The sequence below is a fragment of the Capricornis sumatraensis genome, chromosome 1, assembly GCF_032405125.1.
Source record: "Capricornis sumatraensis isolate serow.1 chromosome 1, serow.2, whole genome shotgun sequence".
Classification (NCBI taxonomy): domain Eukaryota; kingdom Metazoa; phylum Chordata; class Mammalia; order Artiodactyla; family Bovidae; genus Capricornis; species Capricornis sumatraensis.
The window spans coordinates 86,703,857-86,730,081 of NC_091069.1; the positions used below are offsets into that span (position 1 = coordinate 86,703,857).

The 26,225-nt window shown below is 42.3% G+C and overlaps 1 protein-coding gene across 2 annotated transcripts in view; it reads left to right on the plus strand.

The window, feature by feature from the left end:
• The first annotated feature begins 7,792 nt into the window (after positions 1-7,792).
• EIF2AK2 (eukaryotic translation initiation factor 2 alpha kinase 2) overlaps positions 7,793-26,225 on the plus strand; it is a 30,892-nt gene continuing 12,459 nt past the window's right edge. The window contains exons 1-9 of one of the 2 annotated variants that reach the window (XM_068972974.1): positions 7,793-7,888; positions 15,017-15,154; positions 17,578-17,698; positions 19,222-19,370; positions 21,887-22,007; positions 22,357-22,433; positions 22,599-22,698; positions 24,564-24,598; positions 26,157-26,222. In XM_068972974.1, coding sequence (XP_068829075.1) covers positions 15,036-15,154; positions 17,578-17,698; positions 19,222-19,370; positions 21,887-22,007; positions 22,357-22,433; positions 22,599-22,698; positions 24,564-24,598; positions 26,157-26,222 — 788 coding nt within the window. In that variant the 5' untranslated portion in view covers positions 7,793-7,888; positions 15,017-15,035. The remainder of the gene's footprint in view (positions 7,889-15,016; positions 15,155-17,577; positions 17,699-19,221; positions 19,371-21,886; positions 22,008-22,356; positions 22,434-22,598; positions 22,699-24,563; positions 24,599-26,156; positions 26,223-26,225) is intronic. The other variant, XM_068972983.1, reaches the window with a different exon arrangement.

A 26,225-nucleotide genomic window follows, 5' to 3' on the forward strand; every position in this document is an offset into this window, starting at 1 on the left:
TTCCAATTCTCCCTGAAGTAAAATGAATAAATCCTATTCTAATTTGATTTAAGAAAAAAACATTGCTCATGTATTCTGTGTGTGTCATTTCAGAAAGCTCTATGGAGGCCCACTCTCAAGGGACTTCATATTTCTACTTAATACACGCTTTACTTTAAAGCTAAATATTAGAGTGTGTTATTCTGGCATGAAGGCTTTCCTACCAGAGAGCCTCAAGTAAGCATGTGGAATCTACAAGAGAAAGCAGAAAGTGTTCTGGGGAAAAAAAAAACAAACCTTTCAACAATCTCCTTAATAGTTACACTATAGCTAGTTTCACTGTAAAGCTAAGTTCTACACAGTTAAGAATAGAATGAGTCATAAAAAAGTTAAATAAAATTGCTTTGAGAAAGATTACAGGACTACTATTTCTAGCAGTATGGTAGATTAAGTAAACTGAAGATTCTTCCCTCAAAACACCAAGAAAGGCTACATAAAAATTCCTTCAGGGGCACAGGTCAGCTTCCAATAAAGTGAGTGGACTTAACAGAGACCAAAACTAAAGAGAGAACTGAGAACTAAAGTGAATAAGAATCAGAGAAGAGCTTGAGATGTCAATCAGGAATCTGCAGGAACAGAGACTTGGGTTTTAACGCCCAAGTCCATATGATTGGAGCAGGAATAGACAAATAAACCAAACAAAATAAAACAAACAGAATAAAATACAGTGGCCAAACTGACCCATGAATGTAAAGAAAGTTCAAATACGACAGAGGTGGCATTGCATAGCATAGGAACAGACTAAACTCTTCAACATTTGATGCTAAGACAACTGCTTATGATAGAGAAGAAATAAAATCAGACCTCTACTGCACATCACTCAAAAAAATTAATTCCATACAAATTAAAAGGCTGTATGTCAAAAGATGATTTAAAGGCTACGTTTTTAGAAGCAAATACAAGTTAATATTTTTATGACCACAGAGTAGGGTTTATTAAGCAAGAAACAAAAAAACACAAAAAGGAAACAATTTATATTTTGGGCAACATTAAGATTTAAAATGTAAAACAGCATCATTAAGAAAGTAAAACCAAATGAAACAGCGTGTCAGAATTAAAATTCCACACTGTTGTGGAGCCACCCTCCCTTGCCCCCACAAAAGAGAACAAAGTTCAGGTCACTTACTGCTGGGTTACTGCTACTGCTGACACCAGAGATGGCCTCTGCCCTTTGAGAGCTGACAGGGGAGCATGAGTCCAGCTTCTGCCAACTCCCCTGAGCTTGCTTGTCAACTGGTCTGTCACAGGAAAATGGGACTTCCTTCTATATTCCAAGTCTTGCACCACTGTTTATCCATCACTGGCAAGACTTGAACTATATTGAGAATTTTAACTCCATAGTAATCTGGAAAATGTGGTTTTAACCTTCCATACATTATAATCCAGGAGATGCGGAGACGTGGAAGGGAGTTGGAATGGAAGCTAAGTCAAACTTAATAACATATAGTACAGTCCACTCTTTCTACCAATAATCTTTCAAGGAAACAACAAATCTATGTTCCCACTTAATGCAGTTGTTCCCTTCTTCAAATGGAAACATGCTTATCCTACCTCCTAAATCTGTATGCCCACTGTGATAGTTCGTCCTCATTTTAGTCACAACCCCACTTTAAGACACTGTCCTAAAGACTATCTTATAAAATTAACCACCATCAGCAAATGTCAAGTAAAAAGGGAAGGGAGAGCAATTAAAAGAGGTTCATCCACTGCTGGGCATACACACCGAGGAAATCAGAACTGAAGGAGACACGTGTACCCCAATGTTCATCGCAGCACTGTTTACAATAGCTAGGACATGGAAGCAACCTAGATGTCCATCGGCAAATGAATGGATACAAAAGCTGTGGTACATATACACAATGGAGTATTACTCAGCCATTAAAAAGAATACATTTGAATCAGTTCTAATGAGGTGCGTGAAACTGGAGCCTATTATACAGACTGAAGTCAGAAAAAAACCCAATACAGTATATTAAAGCGTATATATGGAATTTAGAAAGATGGTAATGATGATCCTATATGTGAGACAGCAAAAGAGACACAGATATAAAGAACAGGCTTTTGGACTATGTGGGAGAAGGCAAGGGTGGGACGATTTGAGAGATAGCATTGAAACATGTATATTAGCATATGTAAAATGGTTTGCCAGTCCAGGTACGATGTATGAGACAGGGCGCTCAGGGCTGGTGGACTGGGGCAACCCTGAGGGATGGGATATGGGGAGGGAGGTGGCAGGGGGGTTCAGGATGGGGGACACATGTATACCCATGGCTGATTCATGTCAATGTATGGCAAAAACCACTACAATATTGTAAAGTAATTAGCCTTCAATTAAAATAAATAAATTAATTAACAAAAAAAAAAGTTCATTTGTATATAACAAAGACAAAGCTATGGAAAAACATGCATGCTTCTATGGTTCTTTATTTTGCATCTGGTCATGAGACCATAGCTGGTGTTTATAACTCCTTGTTCATTCCTCCCTTTGCCGTCAGATGTCTCGCTGGTTAGTAGGGTGATGCAGACCTTCAGTCTTGAAGGATCCGGGTCCTTAACATTCCCACCTGTGTTAGAGACCTCTCAATTTCCATTAATGAAAATATCACTCACCACTGAATGTGGAACTACTGAAAGGAACTCCAGAGAAACCTCGGGTTGAAGATGCGCTTACCTCTGGCTGCATCACTATTTCCCCTTGCTAATTCATATCAATCAGTCCAACCAGATCAGTAACCCCCTTATTATTATTATTGTTATTTTGGCCATGACACACGGTGTGTGAGATTGTAGTTCCCCAACCAGGAATGGAACCCACGCCCCCTGCATTGAAAGCTTGACGTCTTAACCAGTGGACCAACCACCAGGGAAGTCCCTCCCCTTTATTTTCTTGATAACTTAATGGCAAGATGCACCTGCAATCTCCACGTGCAGTTTCAAATTCCTCTTCAAGGAACCATGTCGTGAAAACCGAGCCCCAAATCATAGAAACAGGAAGCACTTATTTTGTTAAGAATTTGATTAGGTTTAATCATGGAAGACAACCCTTTTACATCTGCTGATTCCTGGGCTCATGTATTCTGGCCATGGAAGAAAGAGCAACTAGGGTCAGAACACATACTATACCTGAAGGACAGTACACCCAGCTTGCCAAGTGCTGTCTCCTACCTGGGGCTGTAACTGAGTCTTTAATACTTGATCCCACTATCCTAGAAGGCCAGCTGCTTTCAGGTGATAAGTTCAAGATAAAACCATTGAATCCCATGGTAGTCGGTGTACTGCCTCACTTCTTTCTCTGAAAAATGGGTTCCTTACTAAGGCATATCATTATGGCGAACAAGGTATTTGGAAAGGCTACCAATGATGGCGCTGGCAGAAGCACTAGAGGAAGAAAAGGCAAGTCCATACCTGGAATACATGCTTTCTCCACAGAAGGCAGATCCCTGCCCACTCCATGACGGAAGGACTCCATGTAACAACCTGCCACCAAGTGGCGGGCTGGTCTCCATAGGTGTTCAGGGTACTTGTGCTGGGGTCTCAATGTTGGGCTCCGCTGTCGGAGTGTTGGGCATTCAGCAGTTACATCCACCTTGACAAGATTGCACGCGTATCTCACCCATTCCTATTCGTTTGTGTTAAACGAGCACTGGGGTAGCTGGGGAAATCCCAACTGACATCTACAGACGTTTTCTTGCACACTAGCTTCTCAAGTCTCCTTAGAAGGGGGTACCTCTCATGAAGATTCACAAGGAAATCCAATACACTCAGACTCTGTGTCCCTTCCAAGTGGTCACTCACATCCTTTTCCCCCAGACCTCCTTATCATCAATGCTCTGACCTTGTTCCTTCCAAATCTCCAAATATCCAGGTAAACTGTAGGCCACTAGCTTTCTCTCCTCCCAAGTGATAACTCAGTGTACTGCTTGAAGCTGCACCCTGGAAGGATTTCCCTTCTCCCACTGTCGTTTAGGGCCACTTCCCTGAAGGGCTGTTGGAACACATCAGTTCATTTCAGTTAAAGCCAGTGTATAGTGCTTCACCTGAATTTTCCTTTCTCAGCCGCTTGGTCACAGGGAACTCCCCGTGAGACCATGTGGGCTGATAAAGCAGAGAGCAGGAGTGCATGCCATAGGGGTCTTAGATATCTGCTCACGTAACACACCTGTGGCCTGCCATCTATTTCAGTACTAGAAACTCCAGGAAGTTTACCACTGCTAATGGTGTCTGGTGAGCAAAACTTTCTGACTACTGCTCTGACCCTGTGGCCCTGTTTTTGGAGGCAGGATGGAGTTAAGTGTTGCCACATGGCCTCTGCCAGTCTGGGAGCCATAATCTCCATTGAAATCAGGTAGTTTTCCAATCAGAACATCTCCTGTCAACATTCTCCACCCACTGCGGACAGCCACTACAGAGCTTTTCAAAGATGAAAATATACTTCTCAAGGCCTGGTGAAGGAGAGTCCTTTGGATATTCTAAGGGGGCATGGTTAGAAAGAGAATGGACAGGTTACATATGATTAATCTAATCTAACAATCCTGATTCCCTAAGTATTTTTGATTTCTTCATTTGTATTACTTGGTATCACAATTTCATTTAATGTTGGCCACCACTGAGCCCAGGTGATAGTAAACCAACTAAACAAACTCTTAGAACCACTCCCAGGGCTGGAGGCAGCGCGAGTGCCTACTGTGAACTACGTTCCTTTTCTCATGTTACCTTTACAGTCATATCCACGCACTTTTCTTGGGCTTCTGCTGATAAAAATTAGTGAAATCAGGTAATTCTTTCATTATGCAAACTGTATCCTCTGGGTCAGATCTTGTCTGTATCCTCTTGGAGCATTCTAGCATCTGATTCTAGTTCTAGAAGAGAATTTATGAGGTAGGAATAGGACATTTGGAAAATCAGCACCTCCTTACAAGGTGACAACTTCAGGCTCTTCACGTTTGGCTGTACCAGCCTTATCCAACAAGCATGGAAGGGCTGTGGTGACTCAGCAAAATTTTGGAGGGCAGTGGACTCCTTTCAGTTCAGTTCAGTTCAGTCGCTCAGTCGTGTCCGACTCTTTGTGACCCCATGGACCGCAGCATGCCAGGCCTCCCTGTCCATCACCAACTCCCAGAGTTCACCCAAACTCCTGTCCATTGAGTAGGTGATGCCATCCAACCATCTTATCCTCTGTCGTCCCCTTCTCCTCCTGCCTTCAATCTTTCCCAGCATCAGGGTCTTTTCCAGTGAGTCAGCTCTTCTCATCAGGTGACCAAAGTATTGGAGTTTCAGCCTCAACATCAGTCCTTCCAATGGACACTCAGGGCTGATCTCCTTTAGGATGGACTGGTTGGATGTCCTTGCTGTCCAAGGGACTCGCAAGAGTCTTCTCCAAGCACCACAGTTCAAAAGCATCAATTCTTCGGCGCTCAGCTTTCTTTATAGTCCAACTCTCACATCCATACATGACCACTGGAAAAGCCATAGCCTTGACTAGACAGACCTCTGTTGGCAAAGTAATGTCTCTGCTTTTCAATATGCTATCTAGGTTGGTCACAACTTTCCTTCCAAGGAGTAAGCGTCTTTTTAATTTCATGGCTGCAGTCACCATCTGCAGTGATTTTGGAGCCCCCCAAAATAAAGTCAGCCACTGTTTCCCCATCTATTTGCCATGAAGTGATGGGACCAGATGCCATGATCTTAGTTTTCTGAATGTTGAGCTTTAAGCTAACTTTTTCACTCCTTTGAATCCACCCAAATTCCCAGGATCTTATTCTTTCCCAGTCAATGGCCTCAGTGTTCTTAGAAGAGATCTGAGGAGGGTACAAATTAAGGTTATACAATAACAGCTAGCTGCAGCACTGAACTCTGCACCTAATTTCTGCTCCATGAACCTTGAGATGACAGGAAGCAAGAGGTTCTTCTGGGCAGTCATAAAAGCTTGTATCCTCTGACCATGCTTGAGCTTGTCATTTTCTTTCTTTAAGCTCTTTCGGGCAGTACAGGGGCTTTAAAAAGTCAGAAAACATGTCATTGCTATTGCCGTTACCTCTGAAATAACCACCTCACACCCACAAAGCTGGTAAATGGACTCCGGCAAACAATCACTATAGCTGGAGCTTTCTGTCATCTCAAAGGGCCACAGAAAGAGGGGTCTGACTCCTGTCTACCTTCCAAATCTTCCACTAGTGCTTCATATGTGGGGACGTTAAATCAAGGAAACTATAGTGCTTCCCATTGATAGGCTGCAATACTGGAGGCTGCAAAAGAGACATGGGAAAGCCAATAGCCAATATGTAATGTGTACCTAAAGCCCACTTTGGAAATGCCTCTTCCCCCTCACCCTAGCTAGGATGTTGAGGTACAGGCTTCCGGTTCTAATTCTAGCTCCCTTGCTTACCAGTTGTTACTTAACTTCTCTGTGCCTTGGACCTCGGTTTTCTCATCTGTTAAATGGGCACAGTAATGGCACCTACCTTGTAATACTGCTGTGAGATGGGTACTCAGTACTCCTCAGTCACTCAGTCAAGGTGCCAGTATTACTCTGGGAGTGTGATAGTCCATTAGATGAGGAGGATGTCTTGTCTTGCTCCTCTGTCCATGGGATTTCCAAGGCAAAAATACTGGAGTGGGTTCCCTTCTCGGGGAATCTTCCCAACCTAGGTAATAAACCGGATCTGCGGCATTGCAAGCAGATTCTTTACCGTCTGAGCCACCAAACCTTGCCTCAGGATATCTTGCAGGATTTAAAATTTTCTCATTAAAAATCCTACTGGTAAGGACTTTGGTTGTAAACTCCAGGAGACCCCTCAGGAAGCAGATTGCTCTCCTAACTACTGGCTGGTACCTGGTACAGCAGGTGCAATTACCTGTTGAATAAATGAATGGTTAGATGGAAACAGAAGGGAGATTATGCCCCCAGGCCTCTGCATCCCCCGTCTGGGTTGCTGTGAGGAGAGGTGCGTCGTTGGTTACAGGCAATGGAATCCTGGCTTTGCCTTGGCAGGGTTGATTTACTCAGTTTCTTTCATTAAAAATGGAGCCGATGATATCCAGCCCCGCCAGTTCAGTTCAGTCGCTCAGTCAGGTCCGACTCTTTGCGACCCCATGGACTGCAGCATGCCAGGCCTCCCTGTCCATCACCAACTCCCGGAGTCCACCCAAAACCATGTCCATTGAGCCGGTGATGCCATTCAACCACCTCCTCCTCTGTCGTCCCCTTTGCCTCCTGCCCTCAATCTTTCCCAGCATCAGGGTCTTTCCAAATGGGTCAGCTCACCCCACCCTAAATGTTGGTGTTGAAGAGGCAAGGGGAGCATTTATGGCAGAGGGCCTGCCACGTTGCGGGCCTCGGAGACCTCAGTGCCCTCCCCATCTCCCGGAGGACCCTGCCCCGCACCGGGGCCAGCGACAGTCCCAGCAGCTGGGGTGGGGGCTGCAGGGCCCTGGACGCCCACGCGCGGACGCCGGGTGGAGGCGCGGGCTTCAGGCGATAGCGGGGCCTGTGCGGACCTGTGGGGACCGGTGCGGGAGGGGCCGGCGCGGCCGAAGGAAGGCGGAGTCCGCCGGGAAAACGAAACCGAGAGCGAGCCGCCCAGACTCGCCGAGCTTCCGCTGAGTGTAGCGGCGCGGGAGCAGCGAGGGCCGGCAGCCGGAGCCACCGCAGCGCGCGCCCGCCTGTCCGCCTCCCCAGCCCGGGACTGAACGCCGGTAAGAGGCCCCGGACCCCTGCGCCGCCGCCTCGGTAGCGCTGTCCGAGGCCCGTAGCCGAGTGCGGGCCCCGGCTGGACCTGGGGAAAGCATCCTGGAGCGCGGTGGGAGCTGACAGTCATTTTCTTCCCGCGAAGAATTTTTAAACGAGCAGGTAACCATTAACCCGGGCCCTGGTTGGTTGGGGGAGGGGAACCCGTGGAAAACGGAAAAGTCCTGTGGCTTGATAGACAATGTGAAATACAATACGGAGGCCTGAATTGCCCAAAAGATTGGCAACAAAAATCTCCTGCCGAAAATCCCTTGAAATTGTTTCCCAATTGCCCATCTTTAGCCTCCGCCCAAACACTGCCCCCGCCACCACCCCACCCCACCCCCACCCCCACCACCCGACTCCCCAGCTTCTCGACACCGCAGCAGCCCCAGGTCCTCAAAGGCAGAGCAGGGAACCCTCACTCCCCACCCCACCCCCCACTCTCCAATAACTTTCCATTTCATTAGAACCCTCTAGAAGGTTGCTGGCCTACAGGCCTGGCCCTCTGGGCCTTCCTTTCTGACCACACAGGCCTCCTTTCGGTTGTTGGAGCACTGCCAAGCACTGCCACTGCCTCTGGGCCTTTGCACTGCCTGTTTCTTCCTGGAACGCTCTTCCCAGAGACCTGTATAGGCCAGTGAGTCGATCGCTTTACCCTGTATTTGTTACAGTGTAACAGCATGAGAGCAGCCTTCCCTGAAAAACCTGCATGTAAAAGAAACTCGGCCATTCCCTTACAGTACCCCCTACTCTGCTTTAGTTTTTCTAGTACTTACCACGTTGTAATATTTCCTATAGGTTTCTCCGTGTTTCTGCCCTAGTAAGTGCACAAGAGTCGGGTTTTGTTGGCCAGGATAACCTAATACATAATAATAGGTACTCATTAATTCTTTGCCTGCTTGCTAAGTCTCTTGAGTCATGTCTGACTCTTTGAGACCCTATGGACTGTAGCCCACCAGGCTCCTCTGTCTGTGGGATTCTCCAGGCAAGAATACTGGAGTAGGTTGCCATGATTTCTTCCAGGAGGTCTTCCCAACCCAAGGATCTAACCTGGGTCTTTTGTGTCTCCTACATTGGCAGGCAGGTTCTTTACCACGAGCACCGCCTGGGAAGCCCAACTTTGTTTAATGAATAAAAGTGAAAGTCAAAGTTGCTCAGTCATGTTGGACTCTTTGCAATCCTATGGACTGTACAGTCCATGAAATTCTCCAGGCCAGAATACTGGAGTGGGTAGCCTTTCCCTTCTCCAGGGGATCTTCCCAACCCAGGGATCAAACCCAGGTCTCCCACATTGCTGACCGATCCTTTACCAGCTGAGCCACAAGAGAAGCCCAAGAATACTGGAGTGGGTAGCCTATCCCTTCTCCAGCGGATCTTCCCGACCCAGGAGTTGAACCAGGGTCTCCTGCATTGCAGGCAGATTCCTTACCAACTGAGCTATCAGAGAAGCCTCTTTAAGGAATACTAATTCACAAAGTCTCTTTGAATTCCAGAATATGATCCTATTGCCTGTGATTTCTTTAGTACTAAAAAAATGCCTTGCCAGATGGAAGCTAAGAGATGGACTCTGTGCTGTCACTTAGGAACTTAGAATTTTGGGCAGTTTGTGCTCTTGCTCTTATGTTTGTCATTTGAATCTGAAGCTCCTTAACACTGGATCTCTAGTTTATACATTTAATTCATCTGATATCTGTTGAATGTATGTTGTTTGCCAAGCATTATGCATGCTCTTTGAGGGGGCTAGGCTAGGCCCACAAGGGCTCACAGTCTGACGCAAGGGTGTGAGGGCACAGGCAAAGTAACTTCTGAGCATGAGTAAAACGGACACATAACATTTGTTAGTGATTCTGATGGATTTTTCTGTAGCACTAAAATAAGATTTAGTAAAAACAATTGAAAAGAAGCAGCTTTTCCCCCTAAACTTGTAAGTACTTTTTCAAGTGTGCCAATTTAACACCTTATTAAAAGTTGCACATGATTTAGCTACTGAACAACAGTATTTCACTTAAATTCAAACTGGCTTGTCATTGTGAAGATCAACAGCTAAAGTCAAAAGTGCTGATGATTCAGGGTGTTTCCATAGGACTTCAGGTTATGAGGACTCTTTCATAACTGCTGTTCTGAAATCTGTTTTGTTTTTGTTTGGTCATTGAATCATGTCTGACTCTTTGGCGACCCTGTGGACTATAGCCCGCTGGGTTCCTCTGTCCATGGCATTCTCCAGGCAAGAATATTGGAGTGGGTTGCCATTTCCTCCTCCGGGGGATCTTCCTGACCCAGGGATCCAGTCGGCATCTCCTGTGTCTCCTGCACTGGCAGACGGGTTCTTTACCACTAGGCACCTGGGGAGCCCTCTGAGATCTATGACCTCATCCAATTGGACATATGATCTCATAGTTGTGACTAAACTAAATGGCACTTTGATTCCTGGAAATAATTGTGCGGCTGCAGGTCCTTATCTGAAACCCTTGAACCAGGTATGTTCTGGTACTTAAGAAGTTTTTGGATTTTAGAAAGTGAAGGCAGGGTAAATCCTGTCTATTATGTAATGTTCTCAGTAGGGTTTGGGGGCAACACTATCATTAAATGCTGTCTGTAGTGAAATGTATAAATAGACAACAGAGTATGGTTAAGACTGTAAGTAGCTTGTATCAGTTCAGGTCTAGATGGGGGGCTACACACCAAGCAAAACCAAAGCAGATGAAAACAAAGTAAACCTCAGTTTTCAGTGCTTCTTGGATTTTGGAGTTACAGACCAGGAGCACTGTTCATTGAGGGCCAGGGCTGTGGGAAACTCTCCTGGATCCTTTTTTGTTTGATTTAGTCCGCACAACAACCTGCAAATCAGGTGTTTTCATCCCTGGTTTCACATCACAAATCAAAGGTTCAGAGAGGTAGCTAGCCCAGGTCTATGTGGCTTTAAAGCCTAGCTGTTTCCACAACACTAAGCAGTGATGTGAAGATCGTGCCTTTGCTCATATCTAAGCCCTTCCAGCCACCAGCCCTGCCCACCCAAACCACCATGGCAGTCTTGACTCGGTCTCTCGACTTCTGCTTGTGCTCTGCTCATCTCTTCTATCCCCACCCCTCATACTCTGTTCTTTCCATAGCATCAGAGTGATCATTAAAAGCATAAGTCCAGCCACATCACCCCTCTGCTGAGAACCCACCAAGAGCTTCCCATTGCAACTGAAATAATGTCCATGGTCCTGACCGGAGTCTTCAAGGTCTCCGTGCTGTGGCACCTGCCTACCTTCTGACTCATATCCCACCATTTCCCTTCGTTCACTGTGCAGCAGTCTCCTTGACTTTGTCTTAGCCTTCCAAAAGCCACGCTGGTGCCTGCCTCATGGTTTCCTCTGCCTGAGATGCTCTTCCCCCTGTCTAAGCATGATGGACTTTCTCATCATCCAGGCTTGATTTCAGTATTGCCTCCTAGGAAGGGTCTTCCCTTGCCGCTGTTACAACCGCCTCCCTCATATCTCTGTCCCCACCTCCTAACGCTCTGTCTATCTCATAGCCCTATTTTGCTTCATTGTAGCATTTCCAGCCATCTCTTATCCTCTCCTGTTTCTTGCTTCTTGTAGCTCTTGGTCTCTTTTAGAAGACAGTCAGTTAAATTAACAATTGTAATAAAGGAGATAAGGGCTGTAGAGCATCAAACCAGGATGTCTTCCAGGGGGTGTGGGAAGCGGGAGTTCACCAGGCAGAAGCAGCTAAGGGGGTGGAGCCCAGAGCGTTTCAGGAGGGAGTTGGTTGGTCAGAAGCAGTTGGGAGCCAGGAAGGAGTTGGTGGGGGAGGCGTCCTTTTGAGAACCACCTCTGTGTAGGTGGAATTTAAAGCTCCAAGCCTTGAGGGGATCACCAGGGAGTGAGTGTAAGTAGAGCAGAGAGGAGATGTGAGACCTGGACCCCGAGACAATGGAATGTTTAAAGGAAAGAATGATGAAGAGGAACCAGGAAAGGCTACAGAAAAGGAGTAGCTTGCGAGAAAGGAGGGAAACTAGGAGAGGATGGTGTCTTAAGTGTCCAAGCAAAGGGATAAGGAGGGACATAGGAGCGACCAGGCCTTAAGCCGGTTGTGTGTCAAGAAGAAAAGGGCTGGGAACAGACCACTGACTAGTTTCAGAGATGGGGTGCCCTCGGTAACCTTGACAAAAACAGTTTTGATGGCTTGTGGAGGCTGCCTGACTGAAGTGAGGTTTTAAAAGATTCTGACACGACTGTTTTAAAGATGGAAAAGAACAGCTGTTGGTGAGGATTTGGAGAAATTGGAACCCTCGTGCATGCTGATGGAAGTGCAAAATGGTACAGCTCTGTGGAAAGTAACTTGACAATTCTTGAAAAAGTTGACTATAAATTACCATATGATTCAGCAAGTCCACCTCTAGGTGTATGCTCAAAAGATTCAAAAGTAGGCATTTGAATAGATTTTTGTACAACAATGTTCATATCATCATTACTCACAGTAGCCGAAAGGTTGAAATAATGCAGGTGTTCATCAGTAGGTGAATAGATAAACAAAACGTGGGATATCCATACCGTGGAATAGTATTCAGCCTTAAAAAGGAAGGAAATTGTGATATATGCTTCATACAGCATGGCTGAACCTTAAAAACATTAGCTAAAACACAAGAGGAAAAATATTGTATAATTCCACTAATACTGGATACCTAGAATAGGCAAATGTATAGGCATAGAAAATAGAATGGTGGTTACCAGGGGCAGAGGGGGAAGGGAAATGGGAAGTTATTGTTTAGTGGGTACAGACTTTCTATGTGGGGAGATGAAAAGAGTTTTGGAAATAGATGGTGATGGTGGGCTTACAACATTGTGAAAATGCTTTTGCCCATGAATTATTCACTTAAAAATGGCAAATTTCATGTTATGTATATTTTACAACAATGAGAAAGAAGTTCTACTAAAAAATCATGATGGCTGCAGGTTGGAGAAGAGGTTGTAGCAACCGTGAGGAGTTGGTTCTGAGGTTCTTGCAGCAGTCCAGGAGTGAGACGGTGATGGCTTGAACCAGGATGGTGGTTATAGACATCACTGAGAGGTCAAAGGATTTGGAGGACGGGGCTTAGGTATAGATCGGAAGGCACGGCAAGGACACGTCAAGGATGCCTCCCAGATTCATGGCTTTCAGACACGGGTGGCCAGTGGAGTCATTGTCTGAGGAAGGAAACTCTACACCAGTTTGAGGGAAGATTATAAATGCAGTTTTAGATTTTGGGAGTTTGAAAGCCATTCAGGATGTCCAAGTGGAGAGGTTGGATAGAGAGCTCTGAAACTCAGAACGAGGTTCGTTAATTATGTATATGTTTCAGAGGTAATGACAGATAGATGATCTGTGAAATCATGGCCATGAGGGAAATCACCTGGAGGAGAAAGTCTAGAGTGAAGAGAATAGTGTTTTTGGACCAAGTCTTGGGGGAAACTCCAGCATGTAAAGGCTGTGGAGATTAAGGAGTGTCAGAAAGAACTTGTGACCTTGGAAGAAGGAAAATCAGAAGAGCTTTCTAATAAGAAACGAGAGGTCAACAGGGACCACTTTCTGTCTATGGATTTACTTATTCTGGATGTTTCACATAAATGGAATCATATGCTCTGTTACTGTTTATGTCTGACTTCTTTAGTTTAGCATGTTTTGACGTTTAACCATGGTATAGCATGTTTCAATACGTTACCCTTTTTAGGGCTGAATAAGATTCCATGTGTAGATGTACAGCCTTGTGTTTACCTTTCTGCAGCTGATAGATATTTGATTTGTTTCTACTTTTGGATTATTGTGACTAGTGCTGCTTTGCATATTCCTGTGTAAGTATTTGAAAACCTGTTTTTCAATTCTTTGGATATACACCAAAGGGGTGAAATTGATGGGTGGTATTTGTGGGTCAGCTGGTAAGAGAATTCTCCTGCAATGCGGTATACTTGGGTTCGATCCCTGGGTTGGAAAGATCTGCTGGAGAAGGGAAAGGTGACCCATTCCAGTATTCTGGCCTGTAGAATTCCATGGACTGTATAGTCCATGGGGTTGCAAAGAGTCGGAAACGACTGAGTGACTTTCACTTTCACGGTAATTCTAAGTTTAACTCTTTGAGGAACCATCAAATATCATAGAGCCTGCATTACTTTACATTCCATCAGTGATATATGAGGTTTCCAGTTTCTCTATATTCTCACCAATACATTTATTTTCTCTATTATTATTATTACCAGCCTAGTGGGTGTGAAGTAGAATCTAGTTGTGGTTTTGATTTGTATTTGTCTAATAAGTAATGATATTGAACATCTTTTCGTGTGCTTGTTGGCCATTTGTATGTCTTCTTGGGAGAAATATCTATTCAATCCTTTGCCTATTTTTTAATTTCTTAACTCTTTTTATTGTTGAGTTGTAAAAGTTCTTCGTATATTCTGGATACCAGATCTTTATCAGATATATTATTTATAAAAATCCCTTTCTGAAGACTGTCTTTTCATTTTCCTCATAGTGTCCTTTGATATGCAAATATTTTTAATTTTGATGAGGTCCAGTTTTTTTATGTTTTCTTTTGTTGCTGTGCTTTTGCTGTCATAGGTAAGATTCCACTGCCAAATCTAAGACTGTGAAGATTCACCCTTATATTTACTTTTAAAGTTTTATAGCTTTGGCTCTTATATTTAGATTCTATATTCTTTAGATTTTATTTGTAATTTGAATCATTGTTACTGTCTTCGTCCAGTGAGAACCATAAACTAGGGCCTAATTTGTCTGCCAAGTAAATTGTCCTAAAGCTGACTTCTGAAAATTTCAAGTGGAAGTTTTGTGGGGTTTCATAGGAGAATCTTTGTCCGTACAACTAAATCCTTCATGATTTCATAAACTTTATATATACAGTCAACCTTTCTATTCTCAACAAAAATAATTCTAATTCTCCTCCTTCAGGCTTTTATCTTTTTAAGCAGATGGACAGACTTGCACTTGACACTCAGGGGAAGCAGAAAGAAAAGTTAAGGAGAAGGACCTCCATCCTTTTTTGGCCAGTTGAGTTTTGAAAGTAGAAAATCTTGGAGAAATTAACTTGATTTTGTAGTCCACGAGAGGGAAAGAAAGATCTTGTAAGAAAGTTTTCTCTGGATTTTTGCGGGGCTGAGATGAGTCATATAAAGGAGAGTCATCTTACCCTGTTTTATCTCTTAAACTGAATTGGGGAAATTAAATATTTTCTGAGTATATCACTTCTTTCAAAAATCTCTTTTTTTGTAGGTTACTAGAGGAAAAAAAAATGGCCACTGGTCGTTCACCATGTTTCTACATAGAAGAACTTAATAAATACCAACAAAAGAACTGTGTAGAAGTTAGGTATTGTGAACTGGCTAAGACAGGACTTCCACATAATTATAGGTAAGTTGCTGTAAGAAAAGGTATATCCATATAAAATTAAAACTGGGAGAATAGCAACTTTGGCACAATTTTGAAGTCAGTTCTTTAGCATGAGAGCAAAGCTGCCAGAGAAGATGGTGAGTCTTTTCGATGTAAAGTGATAACTTCAGAGGACTCCAGAGAAAAAACGGTGTGTAAACCTTTCCATGCTTCACAGTGGTGCGCTGTTTAGCTCTTTGGGGTGACTGCTTGGATTCTGTGTGGTGGTTGTTGTTCAGTCACTCACTCATGCCCGACTCTTTGCAACCCCGTGGACTGCAGCACGCCAGGCTTCCCTGTCCTTCACTATCTCCCAGAGTTTGCTCAAACTCATGTCCATCGAGTTGGTAATACCATCCAACCATCTCATTCTGTGTCGTCCCCTTCTTCTGCCTTCAATCTTTCCCAGCCTCAGGGTCTTTGCTAATGAGTCAGCTCTTTGTATCAGGTGGCCAAAGTATTGGAGCTTCAGCTTCAGCATCAGTCCCTCCAATGAATATTCAGGACTGATTTCCCTTAGGATTGACTGGTTTGATCTTGCAGTCCAAGGGACTCTCAAGACTCTTTCCCAACATCACAGTTCAAAAGCATCAATTCTTTAGTGCTCAGCCTTCTTTACGGTCCAACTCTCACATCCGTATATAACTATTGAAAAAACCATTGTTTTGACTACATGAACCTTTATTGGGAAAGTAATATCTGTGCTTTTTAATATACTGTCTAGTTTGGTCATAGATTTTCTTCCAAGGAGCAAGCGTCTTTTAATTTCATGGCTGCAGTCACCATGTGCAGTGATTTGGGAGCCCAAGGAAATAAAGTTTGTCATTATTTCCATTGTTTCCCCATCTATTTGCCATTAGAATGTTGAATTTTAAGCCAACTTTTTCACTCTCCTCTTTCACCTTCATCAATAGGCTCTTTCTTCACTTTCTACCAAAGGGTGGTGTCATCTGTGTATTTTAGGTTATTCATATTTCTCTTGGCAGTCTTGATTCCAGCTTGCGCTTCATCCAGCCTGGCATTTCGCATGATGTACTCTGCGTATAAGTTAAATAAGCAGGGTGACAATATACAACCTTGACCTACTCCTTTCCCAATTTGGAACCAGTTCATTGTTTCATGTCTGCTTCTAACTGTTGGTTCATGACCTGCATATGGATTTCTCAGGAGGCAGGTAAGGTGGTTGGTATTCCCATCTCTTTAAGAATTTTCCACATTTTTTTGTGATGCACACAGTCAAAGGCTTTAGTTTAGTCAATGAAACAGAAGTAGATGTTTTTCTGGAGTTCTCTTGCTTTTTCGATGATCAATGGATGTTGGCAATTTGATCTTGGTTCCTCTGCCTTTTCTTAATCCAGCTTGAACATCTGGAAGTTCTTGGTTTATGTACTGTTGAAGCCTCGCTTGGAGAATTTTGAGCATTACTTTGCTAGCAGGTAACATGAGTGCAATTGTGCGGTAATTTGAACATTCTTTGGCATTGCCTTTCTTTGGGATTGGAGTGATAACTGACCTTTTCCAGTCCTGTGGCCACTGCTGAGTTTCCAAATTTGCTGGCATATTGAGTGTAGCACTTTCACAGCATCATCTTTTAGCATCATCTTTTAGGATTTGAAATAGCTCAACTGGAATTCCATCACCTCCACTACCTTTGTTCATAGTGATGCTTCCTAAGTCCCACTTGACTTCACACTCCAAGATGTCTGGCTCTAGGTGAGTGATCACACCATCATGGTTATCTGGGTCATGAAGATCTTTTTTGTAGAGTTCTTCTGTGTATTCTTGCCACCTCTTCTTAATAGCTTCTGCTTCTGTTAGGTCCATACTGTTTCTGTCCTTTATTGTGCCCACCTTTGCATGAAATGTTCCCTTGGTGTCTCTAATTTTCTTGAAGAGATCTCTAGTCTTTCCCATTCTATTGTTTTTCTCTATTTCTTTCCATTGATCACTTAGGAAGGCTTTCTTCTTTCTCCCTGCTAATCTTTGGAACTCTGCATTCACATGGGTGTATTGTTCCTTTTCTCCTTTGCCTTTTGTTTCTCTTCTTTTCTCAGCTGTTTGTAAGGCCTCCTCAGGCAACCATTTTGCCTTTTTGCATTTCTTTTTCTTGGGGATGGTATTGATCACCGCATCCTGTTCAGTGTTATGAACCTCCGTCCATAGTTCTTGAGGCACTCTGTCTATCAGATCTAACCCCTTGAATCTATTTGTCACTTCCACTGTATAATCGTAAGGGCTTTGATTTAGGTCATACCTGAATGGCCTAAATCAGATTCCTTATGATTATTCTATGTGGAACACAGGTTAAAATTTTCAAAGGTAGTCATAGAAGGCAGTTATGATGAGAATGCTAGTTAAATAATGCATGAATTTATGATGTTCTTTGAATTTTTCATTGTAATCAGGTTTACATATCAAGTTATAGTAGATGAGAAAGAATATCCAAAGGCTGAAGGTAAATCAAAGAAGGAAGCCAAAAACGCTGCAGCCAAATTAGCTTTGGAAATAATTAATAAAGACCGTAAGGTGAGTAATTACCTTTTTTTTCCATTGTGAAAGGGAACTCACAAATATCTATGGCATTTTTCCCTGTCCTATGAGAAAATACTCACATGCAGAATAAAACCATTCACAAGTTCTTTTGCTTTCGAAGTTTAGTTCAGTCTTTTTCCTGGGCTCATTTCTATAGAACCCTGAATGAGAGGTCCATCTCAAAAAGATGGGCAAGATGGGCACTACCTATTTAGAGTGCCAACAGCAGTAACATACTCTAAGGAAACAGTGAGAAATGAGCTAACAGGATCTGGAAGGAGCCCCTGCACCTGCTGGAGGGAGTGCAGTGGAAAAGGACAGAGAGAGAAGGAACCATGAGGAAAATGGCATATTAATATATGGAGGGCAGGTGGTGCAAAAGTAACATCTGTATAGCTGGTATTGCTGAAGATGCAGACAGAGTAAGTAGCTAGTACAGAAAAAGCTGTCTCTGAAAAGAACAGTAGAAAGTATTTATGAAATAAAGAAAGAGCTACCTGCAGATTGAAACCACTCAGCGGCTCAGAAGATACTGAAAAATATGGAACCACCAAGAACAACACTGGCCTTTGTGAAAGGACTGAGCTCCAGGGATGAAGAAAGAATCCTGCAAGTATCCAGGCAGAACAACTTATACAAAATATAAAAATGAAAAAAAATCATGCTGCCCATGCTACCCTTAAAAACCAGACGACACTGGAGCAGCATCTGTAAAATGAGGCAGGAAGTCATTTTACATGTGAGACAAAAATGAATCATTCTCAAATTTTCAAAATTTTTCAGGATTTCAGTATTCAAGATACTTTCATGAAAAAATCTTACTCAGTGGGATCTTCCTGGTGGTCCAGTGGTTAAGACTCTAGGCTTCCACCTTAGGGGGCACAGGTTTGATCCCTGGTCTGGGAACTAAGATCCCAAGTACCATACAGTGCAGCCAAAAAAATACATATATTTTTAAAATTTTACTTGAAGATGTCACCCTTTTAATCAAAATTGAGCAAAATAAATCAGGAAAACCCATAAACTTTTAAATTGTTAATGAGCCAGAAAACCAAGTCATGAAGTCAGAAAAAGAACAGTAGAGTACCTTTACCCATGAAAAACCAGAAGAAAGACAGTGATAACAAAAGGGAAGAAATTGATGTGAAAATAACCAAAGATATAATAAAGAAGGTCAATAAAACCCAAAATTCTTTGACAAAGTTAACAAAGTAGAAAAAGTTTGGACAAGATTTTGACAGATTGGGAATTTTAAAAGGGGCAGATAATAGTGGAAGGAGTAATGCTATTATATTCATGTTTCCCATGAAGTTGTGATCTATGATATAACTTTACTTCAGTATGTGTTATCTTGTCCTTTGAGATTACAAAAGATAGAACAGATGAGAAAGTCTTATAGTTTTACCTAGATAAACAAGAAAATTGACTATTTTGTTTTCTCTTTTGAAACTGTAAAAGGAAAATAGGTAATGTCCTTTCTTGTTAAAATTTATCCTTATGGGTATTTTTTCTTTTAGTCAGTTACTTTTTCATCTCAGCTGAGAACAAATATTCCAGAAGGACCACCCATTGAGAATTACATAGGCCGTCTTAATACGATTTCCCAGAAGAAAAACCTATGTGTAACTTATGAAGAATGTAAATCAAAGGGTGATGGGCGCGAAGGGTGAGATGTTGTTTTTCCTTCTGTTTCACTATATCTAAGCAATAGAGCAACCTTATTTTCATGTCTAACTTTCCAAAAATATCTGTCCTTTTTGGTACATTATGCAGAGGAGGTTTTTTATGACCTTATTGCAGTTTGACATCTTTGTAATGAAAATATTAAAACGCTTCATTGCTGAAGTCTGGGGACCCATATCCCACAATTGATCAAATCTGGGAAATCCTTTATTTCTGAGATCTCCCTGGATGGTTCATTCTCCAGGAAACCTAAGAGAGGTCAGGTGGTGAAGACCTTCCCATATCTGAGGTTGCAGTGGCTGTGTGAGAAGAGCCCTGCCACATGTGTGGAATGAGTCTCTTTCCACCCTTGTCAAAATAGAGATATTTGCCTTTCAGATTTTATTGAATAATGTCATTCTCTAGACAAGTACTGTGTATTAGAAGGAATGGATTTAGGGAAGCTCCTGGTGGACCATAGGTTTAGGAAACCCTGGTCCAGTGGTTAAGACTCTAAGCTTCTAATGCAGAGGCCATGGGTTCGAATCCTGATTGGGGAGCTAAGATCTTGTATGCTGTGCGGCCAAAAGGAAGAAAAAAAAGCACTTCCCTGGTAGTCCAGCAGTTAAGAATCCGCCCGCCAGGAATGCAGGAGAGGTGGATTTGATCCCCGGTCCAGGAAGATCCCACATGCCATGAAGCAACTCAGTCCCAGCACCGAAACCACTGAGCCTGCAGTCCAGAGCCTGCGCTCCGCAGCAAGAGAAGCCACCAAAATGAGAAGCCCACGAAGCAAAAAAAAAAAACAAACCCAATGCAGCCAAAAATAAACAAATAAGGACTGCGTTTTCACCCTAGATGGTGAGGGATACGATGAGGGGGATGGATGAGAAGGTCAGTCAGAGATAATGAGAACATCTCACCAGTGAGCAAAGACTCTGGAGATGAGGATGAAGAATGAATCTGAACTGGGAAAAGCAGAAAGGAAATGAGTGTGAAGAAGACTGTTTCTCAGCTACAACCAACCAGTTAAATGAGAGAGAAGGACAAAAATTCTAAAAGGCGTATAGTCCCAACACCCACTTTAGGATACTGGTCTATGAATTTTACAGTTCACCCCAATGGCTTTTAGGCCAGAACCAGGAAGACAAAAATGTGATAGGATTCACTGCACTGAAAGAGTCAAAAGTGAATTCTGTGAGTCAGTCTCCATAAATTAAGAGCTGTTTTGTTTTCCTTTAGCTCACCTGTTTGGTTCCTTTGACCTAGTGCTTTAACATTTGATTGTTAAGGAAAAGAAGACTGTTTAGGGAGTGCTGAAGAAAAACTGGAGCCACAGAAATAATCGAGTCCTTCAGCCCAGCTCCCTAATTTCCCTTCAGAGGCCAGTGGGGAAGACTCACTGGTAGAGTCTGTTTCCATCCACGATGAATAATACTGCCAAAGTTCTGTAGCACTACGTGGTAACCCCGTGATATAAATTGCCACGTGTGTTGCTTTGCCACCTTAAATATAGTTCTTCTATAATTGTCCAAGGCTCCTTGCCTAACTACAAGCATCCTTATAGCTCATGAAAATTAAGTGACTTCAGCATGGGACTTTTGCATTGTGAGAATTTGCTTAGGTTTTTGTGTACATGAGTGTGGAGGGGGGAGGCATGCAGAAAATGCTAAAGTTAGAGCTGAAGTTAGATACACTTAGCCCATTTCCTCCCAAACACTGTCACCTTATTATTCTCCTGTAGAAGCCTCTACGGGTTTTATCATGCCATTTGAACATCTCTGAAAAATTCATTAGGTCTCTTTCTTCTTTCTCTGCCTCCATGTCTTTTGACTTTTGGGGAATTTTAAAAAGTCACCACTTGGTACCTTAATGCCACATCTTTCAATGAAGCAGCAAAGAGTTAGAAGTTCCCTAGAGAATGGAAGCTGGGCTATTAGCCAATCCTGGTTATTCTGGTAAACTGATTAGCCATCTTATTGAAAAAAAAATATATATATTAAATCTTGCCTTTTTAAATATAGTTTTTATTTATTTAGTTATTTTTGGCTGTGCTGGGTCTTCATTACTTCGTGGGCTTTCTCTAGTTGCAGCAAGCAGAGGCTACATTCTAGTTGTCATGCTCATTGCGGTGGCTTCTCCAGTTGCAGAGTACGGACTCCAGGATGTGTGGGCTTCAGTAGCTGCGGCAGATGGGCTCAGGAGCTGCGGCTGCAGGACTCTAGAGAACAGACTCAGTAGTTGTGGCACATGGGCTTAGTAGCTCCACAGCATGTAGGATCTTCCCAGATTAGGGATTGAACCCGTGTTTCTCCTGCATTGGCAGGCGAATTCTTTACCACAACGCCAGCAGGGAAGCCCTCATTGAAATTTTAAATTAAGTAAGATATGAACTATTAATCTATCTATTAAATTGGTGTTATATTTAGCCCTTTGTTAATATGTTTTTTTTTCTGAAAACACATGAGTTACATTTACTGTCTTTCGGTATTTGGTTTAATACTCTATCATTTCCCCTAGATTTTATTATATATGCAAAATTGGACAAGAAGAATATGGTAGTGGTGTGGGTTCCACTAAACAGGAGGCAAAACAGTTGGCTGCCAAACTGGCTTATGAAAAGATAGAATCAGAAACAATGGTATGTACTGCCTTGGGGTTTGATTTCTATATTTTAAAATTCTCTCTGAAGTTGATTTGAAGTTAAATGATATTTAGGTGATGCCAAGACAGCCAGTCACATAGCAAAAGCATTCCTTCATTATGTGTCCCACCATTGAGCCCTGTGGCCATGACGCTTCAGAAGGATCACGGTTCTCATGACAGCTCAATGTTTTTTAAATTCAGATCAAACATCCATAAAAATGTATTAATCCTGTAATTCTTTATGGCTGTGAATGTAGTCAATGTGGGGAAATAAATGTGGGAGTTGGTTCACAGAGACTAAGCCACTCTAAGAAGTCATTTAGTTGTACTTTTAAATCTTTCAGAGAGCTGACCAGTCCTCTAATTGTTTCAATACCGCGTGTGGGGATGTTGAAAGAAGCTCTCCAGCAGTGAGTACATCGTAAGTATGGACAAACAAGTGCGACAGACAAATTCAGATTGCAGCCTGAAAGAGCAGATATTTGTGAAAATGTTTAATGTCGAAGGAGAATTTAGAAAAAGCAATTACTGATCAACAAAAAATAGGCAGAATTCATAAACTAATAGCTGTCCTCTTTTCTTTTAGTAGTTCTGAATCACCATCTGAAAATGGCTTCTCAACAACTGCATCAGAAAGAAGTGATAATAACGGTGTCACATTAAACAGCTCTTCCGTGTCTCCAGGGGTATAGTATTAGTCTCTAACTTTCCTAGTTAATCTTATTTTCCTTTGTATTTCCCCATTTAAAAGTGACCTCCAGTACCTGTCATAATTTTTCAATTTTTTTATGGTCTCTTATTAAATCAAAATATTTTGCAGCCTTTTCTCTCTCCTTTCTTTATTAACTCCCATTCCTCACATGCAAAATTTTACTGCTCTTCACTCCCATCTTTCTCTCCCTACTCACCTTTGTATTTTTCATGTATTCCTATAATCTGGCTTCTTTTCTTCTATCAATTGGATGGTATTTAGAAGGTTCAGTCATAGACTTCTGCTCCTGTTTTAATAAATCAGAGCTAAACTTAAAAACTGAACTTAAAAATCAGATAGTTTCTGTGGTGATGATTAGTGCTACCGAAGTATTATATTTATAAACAACTAGAAAGACATCCCTGGTGGTGCGGTAGCTAAGACTCCATGCTCTCAATGCAAAGGGCCTGGGTTCCATCCCTGGTCAGGGAACGAGATCCTACATACTGCAATGAAGACCTGGCATAGTGAATTAAATAAATATTTTTTTAAAACTACAAACAAATCAATAAGAAAAAGATAAGCAACTCAGTAAAAAAGAAAAAATGTACAAAAGAACTGAACAGACAGTTTAGAAAAGAGATACCCAAAGGGGCAACAGACATATGAAAAGATGCTTCACTTCATAATAATCAGGAAAATGCAAATGAAAACAATAGCTAGATACCATTTTAAACCATCTGATTGGCAAAATTTGAGTCTGGCTCTTCTAAGTGTTGACACAGCTCTGTTCCTGTTGTACCTATTAGGTGCTGTTACAGCAATAGTATATGTTGCTGGCTGATGTATAAATCGGCATTGACTGTCTTGGAGAGCAACTTGGCAGCATGTAGCAGAGTTCAGGGTGTGCCAGCTGTATTGCCAGTTCTACTCCTAGATATGTCTTTTAGAGAAACACATGTATGTGTGCACAGAGATACATGTATAAGCATGTTCGTTGCAAAATTGTTTGTAATAGAAGAGATTGGAGAAAATATTTTCCATTTACAGAATGTCTGAGTTAATCATAATGCAGTCACTTTGCAAAACTGAGGCTGGCGGGAGATAGGAACTCAAGAAATCTCAGTCTGATGTTTGCACTCTGTGTCAACATACTAAAATTGTTAAAAAAAAAACCAAAAAAACAAAAAAACACCATGACCCCTACCAGAATAAAAGTGAATATACTTGAAGAAGAGCTATATTAATTTTTGAGAGATATGTCAAAGACTCCTCTTTTTTGGCTAAATGTTAAAGTTAAATTATTGATTTGTCCTAAAAATGTTTTAAACTAGATCCCGGGGCCCCATCTGTTTTCTTTCCTAGCACTGTGAGTAATTACAATGCGTAGTTTCTTGCTGAGATCTGCTGGCCAGAGGATCTTCTGGGAAGCCATATTCTATACCCGGAGAATCAGTGCTTCTGTAGAACATGCCCAGCAGTTCTGTGTTTTTTCTTTTTCCCCTGTTGTGCTGCACAGCATATGGGGTCTTAGTTTCCTGACCAGAGATCAAATCCGTACCCCCTGTTTTGGAATAGAAGTGCAGAATCTTAACCACTGAATCTCAGGGCCCCAACAATTTGTGTTTTTTGACCTTCTTATCATATCTGTCTTTGCTATAATTGATGAGAACATTGATGTAGACAAGTACACTGAAAGCAGGGTTTACTGAGAGCATATAAATTGATGAGGTTGTTAATCATAAGGAGAAAGAAATGTGGTCAGAGAACCATCTAGAAGTACAGGAGAAAGGATGGCCAAGAAAAGCAGGATACTTGACTTAATCATCTGAAACTATTTTCCATTTTCTTTTGTTATAGGACGGTTCCAGAAATAATTCCAGGAAAGTGAAGAGGTGAGTATCATCATGCATTGGACTTATTTAGAAATGAAGCTTTATTTTAGATCTAGATTATTCATCTTATTTAACAAGTCTTCAGTATTTGTATTGTATGCCCTTATTTAAGTGGAGTTTCAGGAATTCAAAGCATGATTAAGGCTCACAGAAATCTTAAAATCTATGAACAAATAATTTTAAATACATAGAGAAGTCTTTGAACATATGCACACAATACATTGTAGACATAAAGGCCTGTGGGGCTATTAGTTGAGTAGTTGGTGAAGGGCATTGCTTTGGACAAGTCTGCAGAAGAAGTGGGCTTGTAGAGGTATTCTTAAGAGAAATGTATTATGTGAATTCCCTGGTGACCAAATGGCTAGGCTTGGCACTTTCACTGCTGAGGGCCAGGTACAATTTCTGGTTGGGGGAATTAAGATCCCATAAGCCACATGGCACAACCAAAAAAAAAAAAAAGAGAGAGAAGTGTATTATTTTGCAGACAAACAGGTAGGGTAGAGATGTTATCATAACTCAGGGAAGAAATAAACAATCAGATGTTCTGTAAATTAGGGAGACTTGGCTTCTTGAATGGAAGAGAAAAGCAAGGATGTGAATACAGTCAGCAGTGGGAGTAAGATGGCAGCAGGAGCTCCTGTGAGGCACCAGTACATTCTGAACAGTAGGTAACACTTGCAGAAAGATGACGCCAGACACTGGTGTTCAGATGCAGAGAGGCGAGGTCTGTGTGTGAGATGATCAGGCCATCAGACTGATCCCGTGTTAGGGAGGAGGAGAATTTGTGAGACAGACTGTAAAAGAAGAGGAGACGTGACTTGCGGGAATAGAGTCAAAGAGCTGGGCGAAGAAGATGCTAAGGAGAAAGGAAACGAAGGTTGTTCCTTGTGAATGAGATGCAGACGAGTGTCATGGCACTGACGGTGTTGAGGGAGTCGGAGACTTAGAGGGCAGATTGTTGTGGTCTAACTCTACAGTCCCATGGACTGTAGCCCACCAGCCTCCTCTGTCCATGGGATTTCCCAGGCAAGAATACTGGAGTGGGTTTCCATGCCCTTCTCCAGGGGATCTTCTTGACCCAGGGATCGAACCCTCATGCCTTGTGTCTCCTGCATGGGTAAGTGGATTCTTTTTACCACTGCGCCACCTGGGAAGCCTGGAGGGAAGATAACAATTTGTATTTGTTTAGTTTTAGGTGGCATCTGGGCTTCCAATTGTAGGAGGCTTACCACCAGCAAGGAATAAATGACAAAGGAAACACAACCAGGATGAGAATTCAACGAGACAGATTTCCTAAGGTTTTGAGTCTAAAGGGAGAAAAAGAGGCTAGCGGCATGCTGGCAGTCAATGTGTTAAGGCTGAAAAACACAGCAAGAGTGAAAAATTGTTAGAGCACAGAGAACCCCATTGTTTCTAAAGACAAAGGTTAGCACTTGCTACCCTGCTGTTCTAATAGTTGACTCATAATATGAAAAGCCTAGTGCATAGCATAAAATCCACTCTTAATAAGTTATACTTGATTTTAGTTTTGAATTTATGTGCTTCTCTTAACTTTTAGAAGTTTGGCGCCTACATTTGCCTCTCCTGTGAGGACCAAAGAAAACACTTATAGCGTGGATTGCAGGTA